Source organism: Oncorhynchus clarkii, chromosome 30 (genome assembly GCF_045791955.1).
Source record: "Oncorhynchus clarkii lewisi isolate Uvic-CL-2024 chromosome 30, UVic_Ocla_1.0, whole genome shotgun sequence".
NCBI classification, from domain to species: domain Eukaryota; kingdom Metazoa; phylum Chordata; class Actinopteri; order Salmoniformes; family Salmonidae; genus Oncorhynchus; species Oncorhynchus clarkii.
The window spans coordinates 10913883-10940050 of NC_092176.1; the positions used below are offsets into that span (position 1 = coordinate 10913883).

Below are 26168 nucleotides of genomic sequence, written 5' to 3' on the forward strand. Positions count from 1 at the left end.
TGAGTTTACCTTAAGAGGCATTCACCTAGATTTAGCAATTTGCAGCTATGGAGAAGAGGCAATGCCAATAGCCATATCAATTTTCAGTCTGTGACTTGCTTCGCCAAAGCCGTCAATAGTTGGGCTACCGAGTGGCGCAGTGGTCTAAGGCACGGCATCTCAATGCCAGAGGCGTCACTACAGACACCCTGGTTCAATTCCAGGCTGTATCACAACTGGATGTGATTGGGAGTGCTGTAGGGCGGTGCACAATTGTCCTATTGTCGTCTGGGTTTGGCCTCATTGTAAATAAGAATTTGTTCTAACTGACTTGCCTGGTTAAATAAAAAACATATTCAGCAGAAACAGGTATAGAACCACATAAATATAGTCTGATTTGTATAAAATAATTGTCTGAAGTTGTCATGTGTTCTGACGTCCAGCTCAGGTGGAGGATTATCTACAGATGTGTCTACAGCCATCAGCTGCAGACATGCATGCCTCCTGGAGCCTCCACAAACCTCTGGCCTGTGATCTTCTTAGAACAGAACAGTCTGGGAAAACATTCAGACATAATGATCATCTCTACACAGTCAAGCACGCACCCAGCACTGTTGAAATACCTCTTGCTTTCACTTGAAAAAACTTAGTAAAAATCTGATAGCACCCTTTTTATATATCTCATCTGAAAACTGTTGTAATTGTCTTGTTTAGAGAATAGAGATACTATTGAGTTTTGTCCACTCCACAGGGGATGTTCCTGGATGCTCTGGAGTTGTTTGCCAAGGCCTTGCTGCTGGTCATATCACATGAGAAGGTCAGTGTGAAATTTGAGGTATTCACATAGCTATGTTCATGAAAATTAATATAGTTGTTACTGTTTCCACTATATACAAACACTTTCTTTGGTTTTATCCAAATGTTATCTGCCTAAGGAGGGCATGTGAAATCCTTTGACCTCAGCCAGCTCTACAGACAGACACTCCTTGCACAGCCAACAGATGGTGCTATTCACCTAAGATTTAAAACAATGTTTCACGGGTGTGAACCACAGAAGTGTCTCTCTTTGTTGCTGTTGTAGCCTGGCATGTCTGACGTCCCTGGGCCGCTATTCTGACTGTCTGAGGCTGTTTAGTAACTGGCTACAGGTAGACTCTGAGACCGCAGATCTGCTCACCCTCAGAGCACGTCTCCACAAACAGCTCAACCAGGTCAGTAGGACACTCTCACACTCTGTTTCCTTGGTGTTAACGCTTGGCAATATCTGACAATACCATGCTATAAAGAACGCAGGTGTGACGATTTCTAGCACCAAATGTAATTTCAACCACTAACCTTATGAGCTGTAACCTTTGGGAAAAATTGCTTATGTACTAGTTCAACACTTGTGACATCATTTCCACTTTTGTCCTCTCGGACCATCTAGTGACTACCTATAAAAAAATATTTAAAAAAACAAATTTACATGCATTCTAATGGAATGACAGGACCATTCTTCATTAGTGATGGGGGAAAAAAACCTATACAGTTACATATCACAATATTATTTTTTGAAGATATATAGATATTTGACTCCCAGAAATTGCTACCAAAGGTAGCGTTAACTAGCGCTAGTCAGCTGTGCCTCTTCCAAAACGTAAGTATTTTTCATCCTATAGCTTGTTCTCCATCTTCTTTTTAAACAGTGAGCCAACATGTTTTCAGCACTTTTATTTCTCTGACTGATCAAAACTTGTTTTCTCTTGTCTCTCTGCAGCAGACATTTAGTGAGCAATATGTTTGGAACATAAAATCGCAATAAAATGTCAGTATGGAATCGCAATACATATAGAATCGTGAAAATAGCAATACATATCTTATTGGCACTAAGTATCGTGACAATATCATATCGTAAGGTCCCTGGCAATTACCAGGACTCTTCTCCAGACAGGTAACACTGTGCTACCCTGATCTGAGGTCAGGGTCCTCAGTCCATCGTGCCTAGAGGCAGGTGCCCTGCTGGGCTAGAGGAGGCCTGTGAGAGGGCCAGGCAGCAGGCCATCAGCAGGGCCCTGGCAGGGAAGCTCACGGAGGCCCTGTCCAAGATCAACATGGCCCTGGAGCATTGCACTGAGACTGAAGAATGATCTGGCCTTAATAGCGATGCACTCTTATAATCTCCACCCGGCATAGCCAGAAGAGGACTGATTCCTGGTTCCTCTCTAGGTTGCTTCCTAGATCTGCCTTTCTAGAGAGTTTTTCCTTGCCACTGTGCCTTTAAATCTGCATTGCTTGGGGTTTCAGGCTGGATTTCTGTATAGGCACGTTGTAACATCTGCTGGCGTTAAAAGAGCTTTATAAATAAATCTGGGAAAAAGAGCTTTATAAATACATTTGAGCAGCACTACCTCTTCAGGTGTTCAAATCAAATCCAATTTTATTAGTCTCATGCGCCGAATACAACCTTACAGTGAAATGCTTACTTACAAGCCCCTAACCAACAATGCAGTTTAATAAATAAATGAAAAAATGAATAAAAAAGAAATAAAAGTATCAAGTAATTAAAGAGCAGCAGTAAAATAACAATAGTGAGACTATATACAGGGGGGTACTGATACAGCAGGTGGTCATAGGGTTCTTGTTAGAAGCTAGAATCTTGATCTTGTTGACAGAGTATTTATCTGTACGTGTAAAGGTTCTGATACAGCAAGCAAGAATGTTATGGTTTAGTTGATACATGCCTGGTTGATCCCATTTTACCAGACCATTCTCCTCTACCAATGAAGAGATATACACTGAGTGCACAAAACATTAAAAACACAATCATAATATTGAGTTGAACCCCCCCTCCCTTCTCCCTTTTTCCCTCAAAACAGTCTCAATTCGTTAGGGCATAGACTACAATGTGTCGAAAGTGTTCCACAGGGACGCTGGCCCATGTTGACTCCAATGCTTCCCACAGTTGTGTCAAGTTGGCTGGATGTCCTTTGGGTGGTGGACCATTCTTGATACACATGTGGAAACTATTGGGTGTGAAAAGCCACCTACTTCCATACCCCGTTCAAAGGCACTTAAATATTTTGTCTTGCCCATTCATCCTCTGAATAGCACACATACACAATCCATGTCTGAATTGTCTCAAGGCTTAGCAATCCTTCTTTAACCTGTCTCCTCCCCTTCACCTACACTGATTGAAGTGGATTTATCAAGTGACATCAATAAGGGATCATAACTTTCACCTGGATTCACCTGGTCAGTCTAGGTCATGGAAAGAGCAGGTGTTCATAATGTTCTTTTTAGAAGCTACAAGCTTGATAATGTTGACACATTTTCAGACGGATTCTCGTCTACCAATTTAAAGTAAACAAATGAGGATACATAATCTACATTGTGTTGCTGTGATATGCTCCATACTGTCTATTATCCACTAATATGTAGTATTTTGCACCATAGGGGTATTCTGTACCGCAGGCTAATAGACTTCATTTCTGTCATTGAGGACCTGGTCCTGGCTGTGGAGCTGAGTGAGGCTTGAGTCCAGGGGGCGGAGCCGAGCGGACACACCCAGGAAAAACTGAGGGCCGTGCAGTAGGCGGCCCAGGCCCAGCTGGTGCTCACCTATAACAACTTTGCCGTGCCGTGCTTCTTCCCATAGCTTCTACGCCGAGGAAACCATGCTGCTCAGCAAGGCCATCCAGGAGCAGAAGGAGGAAAGCGGCCTCCACATTAACAGAGGAGGTGAGGGGAGGGGAAAGGAGAGGACGGGAGAGGAAAGCAGAGGAGAGATGAGGGAAGGGAGGTATGTTTAAGGGGGTGGGAGGAAGTGGAGGCGAAGGGGGTGAGTTTGGCTGAGGTAAAATGAGAGAGGTTGTGGGCTCCCTCTTGAAAAAGGTGCAATTGATGTCTGGCTCTGTGAAATAGAAATAGTGTGTGAATATGGACGGTGGGCAGGAGTCTCTGAGATCAAGAGAGGATGTGTTTAAAGTGACTGGAGATTTGATTTCATATCACCTCACAGACCTTGAATACATCAATGCATAAAGTTAGTACCTATATCCATTAGATCCAATTTCAGGAAGGAGTGCATCTGAGTCGACAGTAGATATCACCTCTGATATTTACAGAGGTGGTTGTGGTTTGTGCAGACTGTTTCTTCCAGCAGGACGAGTGGGAGTTTGCCCTGGCTGACTACCAGCAGGCGGAGGAGATGTCTCCTGATGACCAGGCCATCTGGATCCGCCTCGCTGTCATCCTCAACACCCTGGGCACACACTGCTACCAGGACTGGTGAGTCTCAGTCTGTCATCCATAACACTGTGTATTGTCTTCACCGCAGGAAGTACCATGAGGCAGCTCTGACAAGTTCTCTGAGGCCATCAAGTACAACCCTGGAGTTAGACAGTACTATGAGAACTGGGCCAAAGCCCCACCATAAAGTGCCCAACGTGGAGGGGGCCAAGCAGGATGCCATCAGTACCCTTCTCCTGGACCCTACTAATGATCGGGCAAGACCCTCAATGCCTGTACTGTGTGTCTCATCAACTCTATCCATAATACTGAGCTGTTATAGCTAGGGTCTAATGTGGACTAAGGACTCTAGTTATGCAAGTACTAAGCTCTCACCACTTGTTTCCAATGCAGATTGGGGGGGGGGGATGTTTTTTATAAGTATATGAACAGATTATTCTTTATTTTAACGCACATTTCATTTTATGTAATACATGTTTCATAAAGTGGTGTGAAACTCCCACTTGGTGCAGAACTCAGTACTGTAGTAAATCTGTACCTCTGTCTACATGTGTGTGTTTCCAGTTTTAATGTCACATGGACAGGTACAGTGAAATGTCTTTCTTGTAACCAACAAAGCAGTAATCAATAACAATGTAGTACAACAAATAACATGGTAGAACAAAAACAAGTGAGATATAAACATAAAAAATAAGAACACAATAAAGTAAGCATACTATATACAGGGTCAGTGCCAATACCATTATTAACAATGTGCAGGGATACTGGATCGATAGAGGTAGATATATACAGTACCAGTCAAAAGTTTGGACACACCTACTCATAAAATAAAGGGTTTTTCTTTATTTTTTTTTACTGTTTTCTATATTGTAGAATAAAAGTGAAGACATCAAAACTATGAAATAACACATATGGAATCATGTAGTAACCAAAAAAGTGTTAAACAAATCTAAATATATTTTATGTTTGACATTCTTCAAAGTAGCCACCCTTTGCCTTGATGACAGCTTTGCACAATCTTGGCATTCTCTCAACCAGCTTTATGAGGTACTTACCTGGAATGCATTTCAATTAACAGGTGTGCCTTGTTAAAAGTTCATTTGTGGAATTTCTTTCCTTCTTAATGTGTTTGAGTTGTGTTGTGACAAGGTAGGGGTGGTATACAGAAGGTAGCCCTATTTGGTAAATTAACAAGTCCATATTATGGCAAGAACAGCTCAAATAAGCAAAGAGAAACGACAGGCCATCAAAACTTATTTTTTTTGCTGCAGAGGATAAGTTCATTAGAGTTAACTGAACCTCAGATTTCAGCCCAAATAAATGCTTCAGAGTTCAAGTAACAGACACATCTCAACATCAACTGTTCAGAAGAGACTGTGTGAATCAGGCCTTCATGGTCGAATTACTGCAAAAAAACCTCTAATAACGGACACCAATAAGAAGAAGAGACTTGCTTGAGCCAAGAAACACGAGCAATGGACATTAGACCGGTGGACATCTGTCCTTTTGGTCTGATGAGTCAAAATGTGAGATTTTTGGTTCCAACCACCGTGACTTTGTGAGACACAGAGTAGGTGAACAGATGATCTCTGCATGTGTGGTTTGCTGGCGACACTGTCTGTGATTTATTTAGAATTCAAGGCACACTTAACCAACATGGCTACCAAGGCATTCCATCTCATCTGGTTTGCACTTAGTGAGACTATCATTTGTTTTTCAACAGGAAAATGACCCAAAACCCACCTCCAGGGTGTGTAAGGGCTACTTGACCAAGGAGAGTGATTGAGTGCTGCATCAGCATATGTGGGATCTCCTTCAAGACTGTTGGTAAAGCATTCCTCACGAAGCTGGTTGAGAGAATGCCAAGAGTGTGCAAAGCTGTCATCAAGGCAAAGGGTAGCTACTTTGAAGAATCTAAAATGTAAAAAAAAAAAATCTGATTTGTTTACTTATTTGTTAAACTTATTTCATAGTTTTGATGTCTTCACTATTATTCTACAATGTAGAAAGTAGAAAAATAAAGAAAAACCTTTGAATGAGTAGGTGTTTCCAAACTTTGGACTGGTACTCTATGTACGGTGCATTCCAAAAGGATTCAGACATTTACACATTTTGTTACATTACAGCCTTATGCTAAAATTGATTACATTTAAAAAATATAAAAATAAAAATCCTCATCAATCTACATGTAATATCCCATAATGACAAAAAAAAATCAGGTTATTAGAAATGTTTGCAAATGTATTAAAAAAGAAAAACAGAAATACCTTATTTACATAAGTATTCAGACCCTTTGCTATGAGACTTGAAATTGAGCTCAGGTGCATCCTGTTTCCATTGATCATCTTTGAGATGTTTCTTCAACTTGATTGGAGTCCACCTGTGGTAAGTTCAATTGATTTGACATGATTCTATATAAGGTCCCACAGTTGACAGTGCATGTCAGAGCAAAAACAAAGCCATGAGGTCGAAGGAATTGTCCGTAGAGCTCCGAGACAGGGTTGTGTCAAGGCACAGATCTGGGGAAGTGTCCCAAAACATTTATAGTATAGAAAATCCCCAAGAACATAGTGGCCTCCATCATTCTTAAATGGAAGAAGTTTGGAACCACCAAGACTCTTCCTAGAGCTGGTCGCCTGGCCAAACTGAGCAATCGGGGGATAAGGGCCTTAGTCAGGGAGGTAACCAAGAACCCAATGGTCACTCTGACAGAGCTCCAGAGTTCCTCTGTGGAGATGGGAGAACCTTCCAAAAGGACAACCATCTCTGCAGCACTCCACCAATCAGGCCTTTATGGTAGAGTGGCCAGATGGAAGCCACTCCTCAGTAAAAGGCGCACGACAGCCCGCCTGGAGTTTTGCCAAAAGGTACCTAAAGACTCTCAGACCAAATCAAATTGTCACATGCGCCAAATACAACAGGTGTACCTTACCGTGAAATGCTAACTTACAAGCCCTTTACCAGCAATGCAGTTAAAATAAATTGGGTTAAGAAAATATTGACTAAATAAACTAAATGTAAAAAATTAAAAAGATTAACACAAGAAAATTACATAACAATAACGAGGCTATATACAGGGGGGGGGGGGGGGCAATGTATATAGTCTGGGTGGCCATTTGACTAATTGTTCAGCAGTCTTATGGCTTGGGGGTAGATGCTGTTAAGGAGCCTTTTGGTTCTAGACAGTGCTCCGATACTGTTTTCCTTGCGTTAGCAGACCGAACAGTCTGCTGTGACTTGGGCAACTGGAGTCTTTGACAATTTTTTGGGCTTTCCTCTGACACCACCTAGTACATCCTGGATGTCAGGAAGCTTGGCCCCAGTGATGCACTGGGCAGTACGCACTACCCTCTGTAGCGCCTTACGGTCAGATGCCGTGCAATTGCCATACCAGGTGGTAATGGAACTGATCAGGATGCTCTATATGTTGCAGCTGTAGAACTTTTTGAGATTCTGGGGACCCATGCCAAATCTTTTCAGCCTCCTGAGGGGGAACAGGTGTTGTCGTGCCCTCTTCACAACTATCTTGGTGTGTTTCAACCATGATAGTTTGTTGGTGATGTGGACACCAAGGGACTTGAAACTCTCGATCCTCTCCACTTCAGCCCCATCAATGTTAATGGGGGCCTGTTCAGCCCTCTTTTTCCTATAGTCCACAATCAGCTCCTTTGTCTTGCTCACATTGAGGGAGAGGTTGTTGTCCTGGCACCACACTGCCAGGTCTCTGACCTCCCTATAGGCTGTCTCATCGTTGTCAGTGATCAGGCCCACCACTGTTGTCGTCAGCAAACTTAATGATGGTGTTGGAGTCGTGCTTGGCCACGCAGCCGTGGGTGAACAGGAGAGTACAAGAGGGGACTAAGCATGCATCCCTTAGGGGCCCCAGTGTTGAGGATCAGCGTGGCAGATGTGTTGTTGCCTACCCTTACCACCTGGGGGCGGCCCATCAGGAAGTCCAGGATCCAGTTGCAAAGGGAGGTGTTTAGTCCCAGGGTCCTTACCTTAGTAATGAGTTTTGTGGGCACTATGTTGTTTAATGCTGAGCTGTAGTCAATGAACAGCATTCTCACATACGTGTTCCTTTTGTAAAGAAGGGAAAGGGCAGTGTGGAGTGCAATTGAGATTGCGTCATCTGTGGATCTGTTGAGGCGGTATGTAAATTGGAGTGGGTCTAGGGTTTCCAGCATGATGGTGTTGATGTGAGCCATGACCAGCCTTTCAAAGCACTTCATGGCTACCGTTGTGAGTGCTACGGGGTGGTATTAATTTAGGCAGACCAAATCAACAGAGCCCTATATACTATTTGCTTTCTTGGGCACAGGGACAATGGTGGTCTATTTGAAACATGTAGGTATTACAGACTCGGTCAGGGAGAAGTTGAACATGTCAGTGAGGACACTTGTCAGTTGCTCCGCGCATGCTTTGAGTACACATCCTGTGAATTTTGAATGTTGACCCGTTTAAAGTTCTTGCTCACATCGGCTACAGAGAGCGTGATCACACAGTTGTCCGGAACAGCTGGTGTTGTCATGCATGCTTCAGTGTTGCTTTCCTCAAAGCGAGCATAAAAGGCATTTCGCTCATTTGGTAGGCTCACATCACTGGGCAGCTCGCGGCTGGGTTTCCCTTTTGTCGTCCGTAATATTTTTTATGCCCTGCCACATCCGACGAGCGTCAGAGCCGGTCTAGTAGGATTCAATCTTAGTCTTGTATTGACGCTTTGCCTGTTTGATGGTTTGTAGCGGGATTTCTTATATGCGTTCGGATTAGTGTCCCGCTCCTTGAAAGCAGGACACTCATTGAAAGCGGCAGCTCTGTACTTTAGCTCGGTGCAGATGTTGCCTGTAATCCATGGCTTCTGGTTGGGAAATGTACATACAGTCACTGTGGGGAGGACGTCGTTGATGCACTTATTAATGAAGCCGGTGACTAAGGTGGTATACTCCTCAATGCCATTGGATGAATCTTGGAACATATTCCAGTCTACGCTAGCAAAACAACAACCATGAGAAACAAATTTCTCTGGTCTAATGAAACCAAGATTGAACTTTTTGGCCTGAATGCCAAGCGTTACGTCTGGAAGAAACCTGGCACCATCCCTACAGTGAAGCATGGTGGTGACAGCATCGTGCCTTGGGGATGTTTTTCAACAACAGGGACTGGGAGACTAGTCAGGATCGAGGAAAGATGAACGGAGCAAAGTACAGAGAGATCCTTGATGATAGCCTGCTCCGGAGCACTCAGGACCTCAGACTGGGCCAAAGTCTTCCAACAGGACAACGACCCTAAGCACACTGCCAAGACAACGCAGGAGTGGCTTCGGGACAAGTATCTGAATGTCCTTGAGTGGTCCAGCCAGAGTCTGGATCGAACATCTCTGGAGAGACTGAAAATAGCTGTGCAGCAACGCTCCCCATCCAACCTGTCAGAGTTTCAGAGAATGGGAGAAACTCCCCAAATACAGGTGTGCCAAGCTTGTAGCATCATACCCAAGATAACTCAAGGCTGTAATCACTGCCAAAGGTAATTCAACCAAGTATTGAGTAAAGGGTTTCAATACTTATGTAAAGTTGATATTTCATTATGGGGTACTGTGTGTAGATTGATGAGGATTAAAATACAATTGAATCCATTTTAGAATAAGTCTTTAACGTAACAAAATGTCAAGTGGTCTAAATACTTTCCGAATGCACTGTAAATGTGTGTGCATATTATGTGTGAGCAAATGATGGAGTGAGTGTTTGTTTGTATGTGTTCGAGTGTCAGTGTGCGTAAGTATATAGGGCTCTGTGAGTGTGGTCAACTCTGATTGTGGTCAACTCTGATTGTGGTCAACTCTGAGTCCGTGTAGCCATTTTGTGTGTGTGCGTAGGTGGCCCCTCTGCAGCTGAGTCTGTTCCCAGGCTGCTCAGTGTCAGATGTGCTGTCCAGTGAGACGGCCAGAATGGTTAAAGCCGAGCTGATGGACAACATCCAGGCCTGGAAACATTGCATCCTCCATGCTAAAGTTAGGTTGGGCTAACACTGTTTGTCCACAACCCCTCCCTGCCACGGCTAAAAGTGGTCAGACCTGAATCAGAAAGATATATAAATACCTGGTTTAGTTTTCCAGGTACAATAGAATGGAAAAACCCCCAAAGTACAGAATCAAAGCTAAATCAAGCACATGTACTTTTGTGTTTTTTTAAACATATTTATTTAACTCCGGTCTGAGAATGGTCAAAAGGGCAGTTGCACAGATCCAGATGAACACTTCTCCTGGACTAAAAAGAAGCCTGTTCAATAGAGTCTCAATTGGAAGTGCTTTGTAGTCCTTCCTTACATAGGCCAAATATGGGTGTGTACACCAGTCCCAAAGTGTACAAACTAATTGTGGTTGATGTTCATTTCAGGTTGTGGTTGATGTTTTTCCCCAGAATCTGCAGTGGGCTTGACAAGATGACCCTGTCACATGACACAGACATCCAGTCTGACATCCAATCCTCAGAGGACCAGTCTGACCAGGTGGCGGAGCCGCTTAAAGCCTGTGTGGCACCCCAGTACGTGTACAAGCAGATCGTCAGGATCAACCAGCAGGTACTAGACCAGGAAAACACCCAGACACTGGGGCAGCAAACTCATCTACCCTCATCTAGTGAGGTCACTTAATAAAGCCCTTCAGTTCAAACTCTCTTTCCATACCTCTTATTCACAAAATCACATAAAACACTCAACTTATGCTTCACCATTGATCAGTATTTGTTTTAGTTGGATCCTCCACCCGTAGAGATCATTGAAAGAGTCTCTCATACTGAGCAGAGGTGCACTTCCTGTGTTGGCTGTGCCAGGTGAAGCGAGCAGTACGATTGGCCCTTGAACGGCGATAGCCTCTGCAGTATGATGTGTCCAGTCTGGCCCCCACCCGCACAGTGGAACAGGAGCAGTCTGCACTGGTCTCTAAGGACAGGCTGTACCACTGTAGGAAGTTTGGGGGGGTTGGAGTGAATTCCACATAAGCAGCACAGTGGAACAGGAGCAGTCTGCACTGGTCTCTAAGGACAGGCTGTACCACTGTAGGAAGTTTGGGGGGGTTGGAGTGAATTCCACATAAGCAGCAACACTATGGTGTTTACTACTCTTAGGGTGACATGGTGGAGTGTGGCCATAGTACTATAGCTTGAGGTTGTCATGGCACAATACTGTTCTCAAATCCAACAGGTGTCAGTAGAGGCCCAGTTTTCCTTAGTTCCACCTCACCTGTTTGGATTTACAGTCTTTTATCCATTAGTCTAGATTGTCAGGGCTCAAGGATTTTCTAATGGCATTGTTTTGTATTGTTTATGTCTATAACTATGATTGACAGGCAAATGGAGACATGTAAAGGGCGTATGACAAAAAGCAAGAGGTGGGCCAGTTAGATGAAGGCAGTTCAATATGACAGATAGAAATGATGGAGAAGCTGTAGCTCTTTTGTATATGTTATAATCCCTTGAGAATTTAGTTGAATGGCAAAGGTATTGTGCCTTGGACCGTTTTTTTCCTCAACATTACAGTACATCTTTATTTTTAACAAGATCATTTAGCTGTGTAAATTTGCCTGAAAATTATGTTTTTTTCCCTTGCCAAATAAAATAAAGATATGTATCAAGATTATAGACAAGTGTAAAGATTGAATTCACCCTGAAACTGTAAATGTATCTAGAGTTTAAAAGATTTGAATATGTGTGGCAATAATGTGGTTTACAGTGTGTACCAGTTGGGCATTGTAGCATACTGTACATGGTGGAGACTGGAGAAGAGAGGGGATTGTTTTGAGAGAGAAGCAGCTGCCCCCCCCCCCCCCCCCCCCTCCCCCCCTGCTCTGACAGCAGCTATAGTAACAGCCGATAAGGAGATTGTGACACTCAACCCTGTAGGAAACACCCCAGCAGCATCTGATCACATGCATTCCATCCACACCAGCTATTGTTTCAATTACTGAACATACAATCATTTGTGATGAACATACAGTACAAATTCTACTCAGGCTCCCCCCTTGCATGTATAAGACGTCATTGAGAGCAGTGGCATAATCACATGCAGAGTGTGGCGTAGCAGAGAAGCTAGTTTAAAAGTACATGTTCACACAGTACGCCCGGTACCACCCAAATCTTCTCAATGGTGTCTGCCTAATGTTTGTGCAGACGACCACGGAGCCCATGCCTAGACTGATGTCAATCATCAGATGTGGTGATGATGTTGTGGCTCCATTTGGAGAGCGTGGTCGACCGCCGCCTCACAATGCGATGTCGGCGTGGGGATGGGGCTTGGTGCTTGGTTCAGCTCCCTCAGACAGTATGTGTGGGCTGCAGCCCTTGAACAAAGTGGTCTGGGACAGACAGTGGTCATAAAGGAGCTGAAAAGTGTTTCACCCCCTCGCAATAAAAGTTTAAGGTTACCGTCCTGTCAGGAATGGGAAATGCAGCCAGGAGAGCCCAGTGGCCGCCAGGTTCTACCCCAGACAAAAACACCTTTCTCTGGGCACAGGAGCTGGTGGCTTTGCCCCCAGTCCAAAAATGATTGGTGGACCGGAGGAGTTTCATTCACGTTTGGCTAGAGACTGTTTTGTCTAAGACTTGCAGAACACGTTTGTAATCTTTGGGTAGTGTTCGGAACAGGTGACGTGCAGCTAACGCACGCCGCTTTTTCCTCCCGAAGGGAAATGTAGAATTCTTGCAGTTTTATGATGTGAAGGGCTTTAAGTGGATTAGTGCTGCTTGAATTAAGTATGTGCCAGTCAGGGTGTGTATCAATGGTGAAAGAGCTGTTCTTGTGCAAAATAAAATTACTCCGATACAGGTAGTTATTTTCACATGAGGGGTGTCTGCTCAATTCCATCCATGAAACAAGGATACAGAATCATATCAAAGGAAACATCAACCATGTATTTTCAAATATTTATTTGAAAAATAATTACATACATTATAGTGAAACCATCACAGTTAAATAAAACCCTTCCCATTGCAATAAATAAGCATTATGTAAAGTTCATCATAAAAACGCTTAGCGAGAGTGAGGCTGAAAAGGAAGGATACAAAGTCGAAGTTGCTTGGTCACTCAATATATTGGAATAAATACCTGCCACCTCATTCTAAACATTCTAAAACACTGCAGTTGGTTTACAGTCTAGTGTCTGGACCGGATTCTGCTGCACTCAAATGTCTGATGCACCAGATGACATGTTTGGCACCTAGGGGATATATAAAGCGAGTAAAATGTGCTTTTACAATCTTGTAATTTTCATAACTGAATTTAACTGCATAGTTCCTTTCTCAGAGAGAGAGAGCAGCAGACGAAAGGTCCCTCCTGAGAAACATTTGAAAGACAATTTATTCATCTTGGAGAGAAAAAATGTCTGCCGCCTGTGCTACTCACAAATTTTCCAGTCAGTTTTACTGGCTTGCCTCAGGAACCCTTCTCCCTGTCACTCTCCTCATGTTTTGAAGTAAAGGGCTTCTCTCCTGTTTTCTGTACAGACAGAAGAGACAGCCATACTCGTTGTCTCCCTGGGGGCACAGGCCAGGGTTTGACCTTCGTGGATGATGTCTGTGTTCCTGTAACCCCGTATTGTATGACATCGTTCTCTCTCTATTTGCTTTCTCTCTGGACATCACCAAGACCAACTGACTCATAAAAGTTTATCTGTCTTGTGGGGTCACTTCCACCCATTCTGTTCTTTGAGCTTGCTGATGTCCAGTCCTTTGTGAACAGGTTTAGTGCTGCTAATATCTAGTCTGATGTCCAGTCCCTTCTCAACTGGTTTAGTGCTGCTGAAGTCCAGTGCTCTCTTAACAGTTTTAGTGCTGTTGTCCAGTCCTTTCTTAACAGGTGTAGTACTGATGATCTCCCATCCTTTCTTAACAGGCGTAGTGAAATCCAGTGCTTTCTTATCAGGTGTAGTGTTGATGTCCAATGCTTTCTTATCAGGTGTAGTATTGATGTCCAGTGCTTTCTTAACAGGTGTAGTGTTGATGTCCAATGCTTTCTTATCAGGTGTAGTGTTGATGTCCAGTGCTTTCTTATCAGGTGTAGTGTTGATGTCCAATGCTTTCTTAACAGGTGTAGTGTTGATGATCTCCCATCCTTTCTTAACAGGTGTTGTGTTGATGATCTCCCATCCTTTCTTAACAGATGTAGTGATGTCCAGTGCTTTCTTAACAGGTGTACTAGGTGGGTTGTACAGAGGGAGAGTTGGTGAGTTGCAGGCCCGTGTCCAAGGCCGCTCAGTGGGAATGGTCCAAATGGTTCGAGACGGGGTCTTCTTCTTGTCCTTCTTCTCCTTCGTAGAAGCAGGAAAAGGTGTCTGATAGTACAGAGAGAAAAGTTAGAGAAACCTTGGTAAGGAGAGTTAGAGAGACAACAAATATGTTTTGAAACAAATGTGACCATAGGAGCTTACAGCACCTTCTCTGACTAGCAATTCAGCAAGTATGTTTGTTCAACTGTAAAAGACACAGCAGCTCCGGGAACAAGCACCTTTGTAGTCGCTGAGACTGATTATCTAAGTTATAGGCAGAATCCAACTTTTCATTGAACGAGCTGAAATGAACTTGTTCTGTACGTCATGCAACATGTTCATAGCACTGAAACCCCATGCATTGGTGAGATATAAAGGGAGACATACGCAGCAGAGGAGCGTGTAGCAGCTGAGCTTGGCGGGGTTGCCGTCGGTCCCCGCGTAGCGGTTCTTTTTGGGTAGCAGCAACACGAAGGACACCGCCATAGACAGGTGGTAGAAACTGTGGACATAGGCGTAGTCCCACTCCTGACAAACAAATTGTAATCGATTAGTCACCCCCCCCCCAAATGTCAATGTTGTTCCCACTTGTGCAAGCGAAACACAGATCTCAACAAGGTGTTTTGCAGTTGACCGTCTAGTTATTGTCTTGATTGTGAATGGGGCGAGGGGAAGGAGGGAGATGGAGTTGTTCTGATACCTCGAAGTAGAAGCGGAGCATCAGAGCCAGGGCACCGAAGCAGCATCCTGGTCCCACCTGTTGAGTATATACTCTCTTCTCGGGGTAGAGGCCCCTTGTCTCTTTCATTTTCTGTAACTGAAATATCATGCACTTTGTTGTGTTTAGAACAAAATAGGTTTAGTTGGAGAGATAGTCAATGCAATGTTGCTAGGCAATACCTCAACTAAGTATGGACTTCGGTGTACATTTCACATTGACGAGATTATGAGATCTCTTATCAAATTACTGTAAACATGACCATATTAGGGCATATCGTTATCAGTGTTTGTCATAGCCATATTGTAAGTTGTCTTCACACACCCATTTGACAGTGATTATGAATACTGCTGATCCTATTGGTCCAGAGTAGATCCCATAGCCCCAGCGGTCCTGGTAGATCCTCACAGCACAGGTCAAAACCCCAAACATGGTCAGAGTAGAACGCTTTGGCTCATCAAAATCCCCTAAAGCTGGAGAAGAGAGAGAGAGTGTGTGTGTGTGTGTGTGTGTGTGTGTGTGTGTGTGTGTGTGTGTGTGTGTGCGTGTGCGTACAAGAGAGTGAGAGACAGACACAGCACATGCTTCCGAACAACTGCTCAGTGGTACTGAATGCAGAACTCACGAGCTCTCTGAACATAGTTTTAGGCCACTTAACACACTCTGAGGGTAAGCCATTAAAGTGTCATGACACAACAGCGTGCTGTTTACACTCACCTATCAGTGTGACCCAGATCGAGATGGCTGTTCCGTACACGCTGAAGTACTCCAGGATCTCATACTTCATGAAACATATGATGGAGAGGCCTGGCCCATCACACGCGTGGTAAATCTAGGGTGGAACACATCCCATGGGTTTCACGTACAACAGTATTACACAGCCACTTCCTTTCTGCTCGTTTCAGTTCTGATAGGACATCCTGTCTCTGGTAGGTTAGCAGAGACACAAAGTTAAAGTAAACCCACACTTTAAGTTGTAATCATAAGCACCCCTGCGAAATGGCTCAAATGACTGTACAAGGGACTGTACCACAGGAGGTTGGTGGCACCTTAATTGGGGAGGATGGGTTCGTGGTAATGGCTGGAGCTTAATGATGGAATGGTATCAAATGCATCAAACACATGGTTTGATGCCATTCCATTCGCTCCGTTCCAGCCATTATTATGAGCCGTCCTCCCCTCAGCAGCCTCCACTGGTCACTGTGCAATGCATTTTCTTCAGTATTACAGTACTTATCATAGTTTGTTTGAAGTTGTCTACACAATCACTCACAAGTACAGCACACACACACAGCCCCACTCACAAGTACAGTACACACACACAGCCCCACTCACAAGTATAGTACACACACACACACAGCCCCACTCACAAGTATAGTACACACGCACACAGCCCCACTCACAAATATAGTACACACACACAGCCCCACTCACAAGCAGTGTCAGTAACACACAGACAGCCTCCATAATACAGCAATGCACATTGTCAACATCTCAGCGTCATGCCATGGTTCTCACCGTGGTGAAGAACATGGTGAAGAAGTAGACCATGGCCTCCATGTGGAAGCCTCTCTTGGTAGCCACGCTGGCTGCAGGCAGGAACACCAGGCTACTAACGGTGGGCAGCAGCATCTTGGCAATGTAGGCTCCCATGGTGGCTAACTACAGCAACACCGACTCACTGGGTGTTGGGTATCTGGTGCAGATGATAGGTTGATCTGATCCGAGTTTTCAACCAGCAATAATCACACCTCAGCTGAATTGATATTGATACAGGCTGTCTACAGTAGTACTGCTCTGTGGCTGTCTGGCAGCGCTGGATGGGAAGATGTCCTTGAGTCCCTCAGTCCTCTACCAGTGAAATGAGAGAGCTGGTAAGTGGACAGAGAAATGTACACCACACCACACACACTCTCACACACAGCTGTCCTGTTGGAGCTCTTTAAAGTTTTCATTTGCCCCAGCGAGGCGTGTATGTGCGCTGTCGTCGTAGGACAGCTGTCTGCATACCAGGTCTGGCAGACACGGCTGGGTGGGGAGAGTGGTCGCATGCCATGGCATTGCGGCATGTTTGTGAAGTGTCGTGTTTCAGGTTGTTAGGCTCTAATTTTCAGAGCACAAACTCAACGGAGACAATGAAAGCTTTAAAACCAAGATAATTCTGCCCAGAGGGTCAATACAACTGCATTCAGACAAAGACATGCTTTCAGCCGTGGTAGTATACAAACCCCACTTTGGGTGGAGTCTCCTCCTTATCGCTACACATTGCATTGTTATTGCTAGGCAGGGAGCTGAGTGAAATTGTCCTTAAATGGTTCCTCCTCTTGTCAGTACTGCCACGTGTGACCGTGTTCCCTGCACTCAGCCCCTCCCAAGCTTCATTATGGCCCCCCCTCATGTCTCTTTTAGAACTAATGATTGGTAATAGTTCAAGCTCAGAAACCAAGCCTATCAAGGTCAATGGTGAGGCACACGTTAGATTCAAAGCGCTGCCGTGGGTTTTGTTGTGGTTGTATGACTGTGGTTGAGAACCTCCGTCTCTTGTGGCAGTCACTTTTTAGCAGTGGCTCTGTTAGTGTCCCGTACAGAGAAACACTGCTCGTCTGAATTTGCCAATGGTGACCATGCAATACCAGTCCACCCCAGGCAGCACTCATAAAGTACTTCTATGAGTATGTATTGTACATTGGATCAATGTTTTTCCAGAGCCAATTGTGAAGTAGTAAAAGTTAAACTCGCATGGATCTAATTAAATGAGGAGGTCACGGTCGAGAGGGAGCTCTTTAAGCCTTTCGAAGTAGCTGGTGGTGCAGCAGTTGCCCTCTCCTCTCCTTCTCTCCTCTGTTCCTTCTCTCCTCTCCTCTCCTCTCCGCTCAGCTGTTGCACCTGCCCTGTGGGGCTGACGGGGGGAACACAAAGGGTGCAGTGTAGTTGGGAACACACCCCACGCCTCAGATTCCTGGAGGGACTCGGTAACATGAGCACTCGGGACATGGTCAAACCGACACTCTCAGGCTCGGCTTGGGGACCCCTATTGGCTGGACCCTGCGCTCTGTCAGTATCCTCTCTATACCAGCCCATAGTTTTTATTTTATTTTATTTTTTAACCTTTATTTAACTAGGCAAGTCAGTTAATAACAAATTATTATTTACAATGACAGTCTACCAAAAAGCAAAAGGCCTCCTGCGTGGATAGGGGCTGGGATAAAAAATGTAAAATAAATAAAAATATAGGACAAAACACACACCATGACAAGAGAGACAACACATCACTACATAAAGAGAGACCTAAGACAACAACATAGCATGGCAGCAACACAACATGGCAACAGCACAACATGGTAGCAGCACAAAACAAGGTACAAACATTATTGGGCACAGACAACAGCACAAAGGGCAAGAAGGTAGAGACAACAATACAGCCAGTACAACAAGTACAGCCTTTGGAATTTGGAATGATCCCTGGAATGGGGTGGGCTGGTCCCAGGATTCTGAGGTTGAAGTTTGTTCAAGTTCGAGTTTGTTGAGAGTACAATGTGAGAGCAGGGGGATAGCTAACAAAATGAAAGTGTGTCATTGTTACTTTTACCCCAGCAGGCCCATGCCCCTGCTCAGTCCCTGTCTAAACATGGGCATGGACGGTAGTGTGGGAATGTGGCAGCCAGGGACTTCCTGTAAGCATCTGAGAAAACACTGGGCTTCCTTTTGATTTTCTCATAAATAGTTCTGCCCTCTGCCCTCTAGTTCTTTTATAAATAATTGAAAAGTAGATGTTTTAGTTAGTTTTCTCTGTGAGCGCACAATTACAAAAAATATATTAGTTTTAAAGCTGTGGGAATGTATCCAAAGTACAGTGCATTCGGGAAGTATTCAGACCGCTTGACTTTTTCCCCATTTTGTTACGTTACAGCCTTATTCTAAAATGTATTAAATATTTTTTCCCTCATTAATTTACACATAATATCCCATAATAACAAAACAAAAACAGGTTTTTGAAATGTTTACAAATGTATAAAAAACACGGAAATCTTACATTTACATAAGTATTCAGACCCTTTACTCAGTACTTTGTTGAAGCATCTTTGGCAGCGATTACAGCCTCGAGACTTCTTGGGTATGATGCTACAAGCTTGGCACACCTGTATTTGGGGAGTTTCTCCTATTCTTCTCTGCAGATCCTCTCAAGCTCTGTCAGGTTGGATGGGGAGCGTCGCTACACAGCTTTTTTCAGGTCTCTCCAGAGATGTTTGATCGCGTTCAAGTCCGGGCTCTGGTTGGGCCTCTCAAGGACATTCAGAGACTTGTCCCGAAGCCACTCCTGCGGTGTGTTGGCTGTGTGCTTAGGGTCATTGTCCTGTTGGAAGGTGAACCTTTGCCCCAGTCTGAGGTCGTGAGCACTCTGGAGCAGGTTTTCATCAAGGATCTCTCTGTACCTCTCTCCCTTCATATTTCCCTCGATCCTGACTCGTTTCCCAGTCCCTGCTGCTGAAAAACATCCCCACAGCATGATGCTGCCACCACCATGCTTCACCATAGTGATGGTGCCACCACCATGCTTCACCATAGTGATGGTGCCAGGTTTCCTCCAGACATGGCTCTTGGCAGTCAGGCCAAAGAGTTCAAGCTTGGTTTTATCAGACCAGAGATTCTTGTTTCTCATGGCCTGAGAGTCCTTTAGGTGTCTTTTTGGCAAACTCCAAACGGGCGGTCGTGTGCCTTTTACTGAGAAGTGGCTTCCGCCTGGCCACTATACCATAAAGGCCTGATTGGTTGAGTGCTGCAGAGATGGTTGTCCTTCTGGAAGGTTCTTCCATCTCCACAGAGGAACTCTGGAGTTCTGTCAGAGTGACCATCGGGTTCTTGGTCATCTCCCTGACCAAGGCCCATCTCCCCCAATTGCTCAGATTGACCAGGCGGCCAGCTCTAGGAAGAGTCTTGGTGGTTCCAAACTTATTCCATTTAAGAATGATGGAGGCCACTGTGTTCTTGGGGACCTTCAATGCTGCAGACATTTTTTGGTACCTTTCCCCAGATCTTTGCCTCAACACAATCCTGTCTCGGAGCTCTATGGACAATTTCTTCGACTTCATGGCTTGATTTTTTTCTATGACATGCAATGTTAACTGTGGGACCTTATATAGACAGGTGTGTGCCTTTCCGAATCATGTCCAATCAATTGAACTTACCACAGGTGGACTCCAATCAAGTTGTAGAAACATCTCAAGGATGATCAATGGAAAAAGATGCACCTGAGCTCAATTTCGAGTCTCATATCAAAGGGTCTGAATACTAATGTAAATAAGGTACGTCTGTTTTTTATTTTTTATAAATTTGCCAACATTCTAAAACCCTGTTTTTGCTTCATCATTATGTGGTATTGTGTGTAGATTGATGAGGACTTTTAAAAAATGCAATCAATTTTTGAATACGGCTGTAACGTAACAAAATGTGGAAAAAGTCATGGGGTCTGAATATTTTCCGAATGCACTGTATATTTGGAAAATAACATAGATATACTTATAGAACAGTATAGAATAGTATAGTATATAGAATAGTATAGAATAGTTTTGTGTATAAACTGTTATTGCGAGTGCATTGTGCCCCATTGAGAAATTATTTCCAGGGCACGTGCATACGTGTGTGTGTGTGTGTGTTGGTATGTAGGTATGTAGTTGTATTTTGTGTGTGTGTCAGTCTGTGTCATCTGCTTGATGATGTGTAGGTCTGCCAATCTGTCTGGCTGTCTGACTTGCTGCCTGCCTGTTTGTCTGTCTGTCTGTGAGCATGAATGTGTCTGTCTAAAGTGCAGTACAAGCCTGAATAAACCTGGGCTGTGAGCCAAGAGGACATCAGAGAATTTTATGACAGCTCCTCTTCTCTCCTGCTGAAGAAGAGCAGTCTCTGTGCTTCTAAACTCAGAAGAAATAGGTTGGAATTTGAAAATATAAGACTATAACCTTTGAAATGGATTGGAAATCAATTTACCAGGTACCTAGATGGCTGATATACATTTAAGAGAAATGAAAACGTTTAAAATAAAATCTCACAAATGAATAGAGGTTTGAATAGAGGGTTATCGCTAAACAAAAGATAGGTTTTATAATTCCGACTTTAGACATATAAATTATAATGCACAGTAAATTACGTTTTTTTTGTGGGTTGTTACATCTCAGTTTGAGAATACACCTTTTTATTCTAGAACATTTCTCTCACTGAAAGAGTGTCATCGACCTAAACAGTGTATATTTATTTTCCAACATCTGTGGAGGGGAAAAAACACACTGTTTTCTTGTCTGTGTGTAGCCTACTAACCACAATGTTTCCAAAATGTTTCTCCACACAACACAACACCTAGGGACTATTGTTAGCCCTCCACGACCCATTTCCTCTGTTTTCCTCCTCTATTTAGAGAGAGAGAGAGAGAGATGGAGAAAGAGAGACACACAGAGAGAGACACACACAGAGAGAGCGAGAGACAGAGAGAGAGACACACAGAGAGAGAGAGCATGCTTCTTGACTTGCAGACTGTGCAGTTCTCCCCCTGAACTACTGTATGTCTATCACCATATAAATCTGTGATGGCATGGAGGATGTGATTGATGCCTAGCAGTGTAGTGTAGCAGAGCAGGCCTAATGCACGTAGCAGACACCGAGGCAGCGCAACAGAGAGAACATGTGGCTGCTGGGTGCAGACGTCGTGGGCAGGCATGGTGGTCCTCCCTGTCCCAGCGTGTCACTCTCTCTCTCCCTGCTGCTCGATACATTCTAGAGACTCAACCTCTGTGTGTGTCTCTCTCTCTCTCTCTTTCTCTCTGTGCTGCTCAATACATTCTAGAGACTCAACCTCTGTGTATGTCTCTCTTTCTCTCTGTGCTGCTCAATACATTCTAGAGACTCAACCTCTGTGTATGTCTCTTTGTCTCTCTTTCTCTCTGTGCTGCTCAATACATTATAGAGACTCAACCTCTGTGTCTGTCTCTCTCTCTCTTTCTCTCTGTGCTGCTCAATACATTCTAGAGACTCAACCTCTGTGTCTGTCTCTCTCTCTCTTTCTCTCTGTGCTGCTCAATACATTCTAGAGACTCAAACTCTCTCACTTTCACCATAGATTTTCTTTTCTCTTTTTCATTCATTCTTGGTTCATGTAGCTTTCGATATGCATATGCTTTCTAATGGAAATATTTGTTGAGATATTCTGGATTCACCTCAGAGATAGGTAAAGGCCTGCTCTGAAACTCATGACATAGGTAGGCCATTTCCAGGTGTGTTCTCTCCATATAGAAACATATGAGATGAAAGAGGGGAGCACACAGGGCAAGACACCAGCATCTGAGGAGGAGATGGAACAAAGGACGTGAGGGGGACTGATAAGATGGGGTGATGGGAGGCCTCCCGGGTGGCGCAGTGGTCTAGGGCGCTGCATCGCAGAAACACTGGGTTCGAGCCCAGGCTCTGTCGCAGCCGGCTGCGCCCGGGAGGTCCATGGGGTGACGCACAATTGGCCTAGCGTCATCCAGGTTAGGGAGGGTTTGGCCAGTAGGGATATCATTTTCTCATCGCGCACTAGCGACTCCTTTGGCGGGCCGGGCACAGTGTGCGCTAACCAGGTCGCCAGGTGCACGGTGTTTCCTCCACCACATTGGTGCTGGCTTCCGGGTTGGATGCCCGCTGTGTTAAGAAGCAGTGCGGCTTGGTTGGGTTGTGTTTCGGCTGACGCATGGCTTTCGACTTTCGTCTCTCCCGAGCCCATACGGGAGTTGTAGCGATGAGATAGTAACTACTAACAATTGGATACCACGGAATTGGGGAGAAAAAGGGGGTAAAAAAAATATGGGGGGTAGGGGGTATGGGGGGGGGGTCGCACTGTGGGAAACAGCGACTTCCTCTGTCTGTCTGCCAGTGGAGCAAAGTGGAGTGGAGGGGGAGAGCAGAGAGAGAGAGAGTTGAGAGAGCAGAGAGAGAGAGCTGCCAGGCTTGGCTTTGGGCTGTCAATGGGACAGAGTCCCCACCACATACAGCAGCAGCAGAGGCAGGAGAGGCAGACCCCAGTGCTTGGCACTGGGCAGGAGCCTCCTGTTTGTCTAGGCGTTCCTCCCTACTGCCACTCTCTTCCTGCTGCTCGGAGGAGGAGGGGTGGGGGGGGAGGAGGAGAGGGGCTGAGGGAGGGAGGGGAAGAGGGATGCAAGGCACACACCTTACCTCTCTCCCTCTCTCTCCCTCTGCACACACATCTCTACAGCACCACCACCACCACACCACCCACTCTGACCCGGCATCACACAGCTCAGCGGCCCCTGGACTGCAGCTAGGTGAGTGGGTAAATATTTACACTCCTCCAGCCTGTCTGTGTGTTTAAGTGTGTATACGTGTGTGTGTGTTCATATGTGATTCTGTGTGTGTGTCTGGCGTTTTGTGAGGTGGCAGGCGAGCCAATGGGACTTGTCTCCTGTTCCAGACCAAAACAAATCCTCACAATGATGTTTACTTTCCTACAGCGGTGTATGTGTGTGTGTGCTGATGCCAGACTCTGTCTGGAGAGCTCTCTGTTGCTGTGGGAGAGACGGATGAGGTGAAGGTTTCATGCTAATTCAATTTCTGAAAGTGATGTAATAATTTGGTGCTCCCAAATGAAACTGATTTGGAAAGGTGATAATGTGTCATATAGTTTACCACATGCATTGTGTTCTGATGATGTAAGTTGTTCTATCTAAGAAATACAAGTGTTCAGCCATGTCTAGGTCATAGGTATCCAGTTAAAAGTGTGAAGATAGTCAGATCTTGTTCTCGGGGAGGCGACTGCAGCAGCATAAGAACCTTGAGTAGAAAATGTACACAAATGATGACACCGTGATTGTGGCGTCAGTGCAGCAACAAGCACCAGTCTAAGAGAGAGTCCGTGTACATTCTGTAATATTATGTTTTAATTGCTTGGAGTTAAAGGAGTGGGGATTGTTTTTGGGGAAAAAGCACATGGAAATGTACCGTATCAGAGCAACAGATACATAGGGTAATGTACCATATCAGAGCAACAGATACATAGGGAAATGTACCGTATCAGAGCAACAGATACATAGGGAAATGTACCGTATCAGAGCAACAGATACATAGGGAAATGTACCGTATCAGAGCAACAGATACATAGGGAAATGTACCGTATCAGAGCAACAGATACATAGGGAAATGTACCGTATCAGAGCAACAGATACATAGGGAAATGTACCGTATCAGAACAACAGATACATAGGGTAATGTACCATATCAGAGCAACAGATACATAGGGAAATGTACCGTATCAGAGCAACAGATACATAGGGAAATGTACCGTATCAGAACAACAGATACATAGGGTAATGTACCGTATCAGAGCAACAGATGCATAGGGAAATGTACCATATCAGAGCAACAGATACATAGGGAAATGTACCGTATCAGAGCAACAGATATATAGGGAAATGTACCATATCAGAGCAACAGATACATAGGGAAATGTACCGTATCAGAGCAACAGATATAGGGAAATGTACCATATCAGAGCAACAGATACATAGGGAAATGTACCGTATCAGAGCAACAGATACATAGGGAAATGTACCATATCAGAGCAACAGATACATAGGGAAATGTACCATATCAGAGCAACAGATATATAGGGAAATGTACCGTATCAGAGCAACAGATATAGGGAAATGTACCATATCAGAGCAACAGATACATAGGGAAATGTACCGTATCAGAGCAACAGATACATAGGGAAATGTACCATATCAGAGCAACAGATACATAGTGAAATGTACCATATCAGAGCAACAGATATATAGGGAAATGTACCGTATCAGAGCAACAGATACAGGGGAATGTACCATATCAGAGCAACAGATATATAGGGAAATGTACCGTATCAGAGCAACAGATACAGGGAAATGTACCATATCAGAGCAACAGATACATAGTGAAATGTACCGTATCAGAGCAACAGATATAGGGAAATGTACCATATCAGAGCAACAGATACATAGTGAAATGTACCGTATCAGAGCAACAGATATAGGGAAATGTACCATATCAGAGCAACATATACATAGTGAAATGTACCGTATCAGAGCAACAGATACATAGGGTAATGTACTGTATCAGAGCAACAGATACATAGTGAAATGTACCGTATCAGAGCAACAGATACATAGTGAAATGTACCGTATCAGAGCAACAGATACAGGGAAATGAATAGAGTGGCACTAGTGAGATGATCCACCTGTTGCTTTTTCCTGTTAATGACACAGCTCCAGGAAGTTTCCCTGGTAAAGGAGGAATACCACCAGCTGCTCTGAGGAAGGTAGGCTGTTTGGAAGTGCATCAGTGTGAAGGAGAAGTATTTGTTAGCTAGACCATTACTCACAAAGGACACATCAATTGCTGTTATGGTCACTCAGGGAAAACAATGTATGCAGAATGAGGTGTGGAACAAACTAGTGGAAGGCACTCTATCACAAAGATGACTGAGTCCCCAAAGTGGTGTTTACTCGAAACAATGTCTAAAATGTCACTCATTCTGCAAATACATACCACATGCACTCTCTCTCTCTCCACTCCAAAACACCAGTGTCCTCTCCTCTCCTTCTCTCAGCCATGTCTCTGTGTGCACTTTGTATAAGCAGAGCGAGGTCAAGGACTCGTGGAGAGCAACGGGCGATTGAGTGTGAGCAACATCAATTTTCCACTTCACATATGAACTTGAGAAGGCTGCTACGAAAGGACGAAGGAGGAAGGAGCCCCAGTCTGGTTAAACAGCTCCTCCAGAAAGGATGAGTCTGCCTGGGCCTTACATCCAGACCAGACAGCCCCGATCCGACCGGCCCCAGCTCCCCACAGCCTCCCCAGGGATAGCCTGCTGTCTGTCTGCTGCCTGTGAAAGAAAAACACCCCTCCTACCCTGAACAGGGGGCCCCAGGGGGGCAGAGGGCCGGGAGGGGAAAGGGGGATGCAGGGGGG

At 44.6% G+C, this 26168-nt stretch overlaps 2 protein-coding genes and 1 pseudogene across 3 annotated transcripts in view; 2 read left to right on the forward strand and 1 right to left on the reverse strand.

Annotated features, from left to right (window-relative positions):
* Nucleotides 1-2861: 2861 nt before the first annotated feature.
* On the forward strand, nucleotides 2862-6083 carry LOC139390233 (tetratricopeptide repeat protein 16-like; annotated as a pseudogene).
* A 4548-nt stretch (nucleotides 6084-10631) lies between these two features.
* Nucleotides 10632-26168, forward strand: part of LOC139389666 (ADAMTS-like protein 2) — a 37428-nt gene continuing 21891 nt past the window's right edge. The window contains exons 1-2 of the mRNA XM_071136541.1: nucleotides 10632-10782; nucleotides 23419-23488. The gene's annotated coding sequence lies outside the window, so the exon portion shown is untranslated. The remainder of the gene's footprint in view (nucleotides 10783-23418; nucleotides 23489-26168) is intronic.
* On the reverse strand, nucleotides 13112-17085 carry LOC139390096 (protein myomaker). 2 transcript variants are annotated; one of them, XM_071137242.1, is made up of 6 exons: nucleotides 16698-17085; nucleotides 15897-16011; nucleotides 15504-15652; nucleotides 15162-15278; nucleotides 14849-14989; nucleotides 13112-14527 (listed from the first exon to the last, which is right to left on the reverse strand). In XM_071137242.1, exons 1-6 carry the CDS (start codon nucleotides 16830-16832, stop codon nucleotides 13880-13882), a joined length of 1305 nt encoding a protein of 434 aa, XP_070993343.1. In that variant the 5' UTR covers nucleotides 16833-17085; the 3' UTR covers nucleotides 13112-13879. The 2 variants fall into 2 exon arrangements, with proteins under 2 accessions (XP_070993343.1, XP_070993344.1); XM_071137243.1 differs by having other exon boundaries at nucleotides 13160-14527; nucleotides 15504-15646.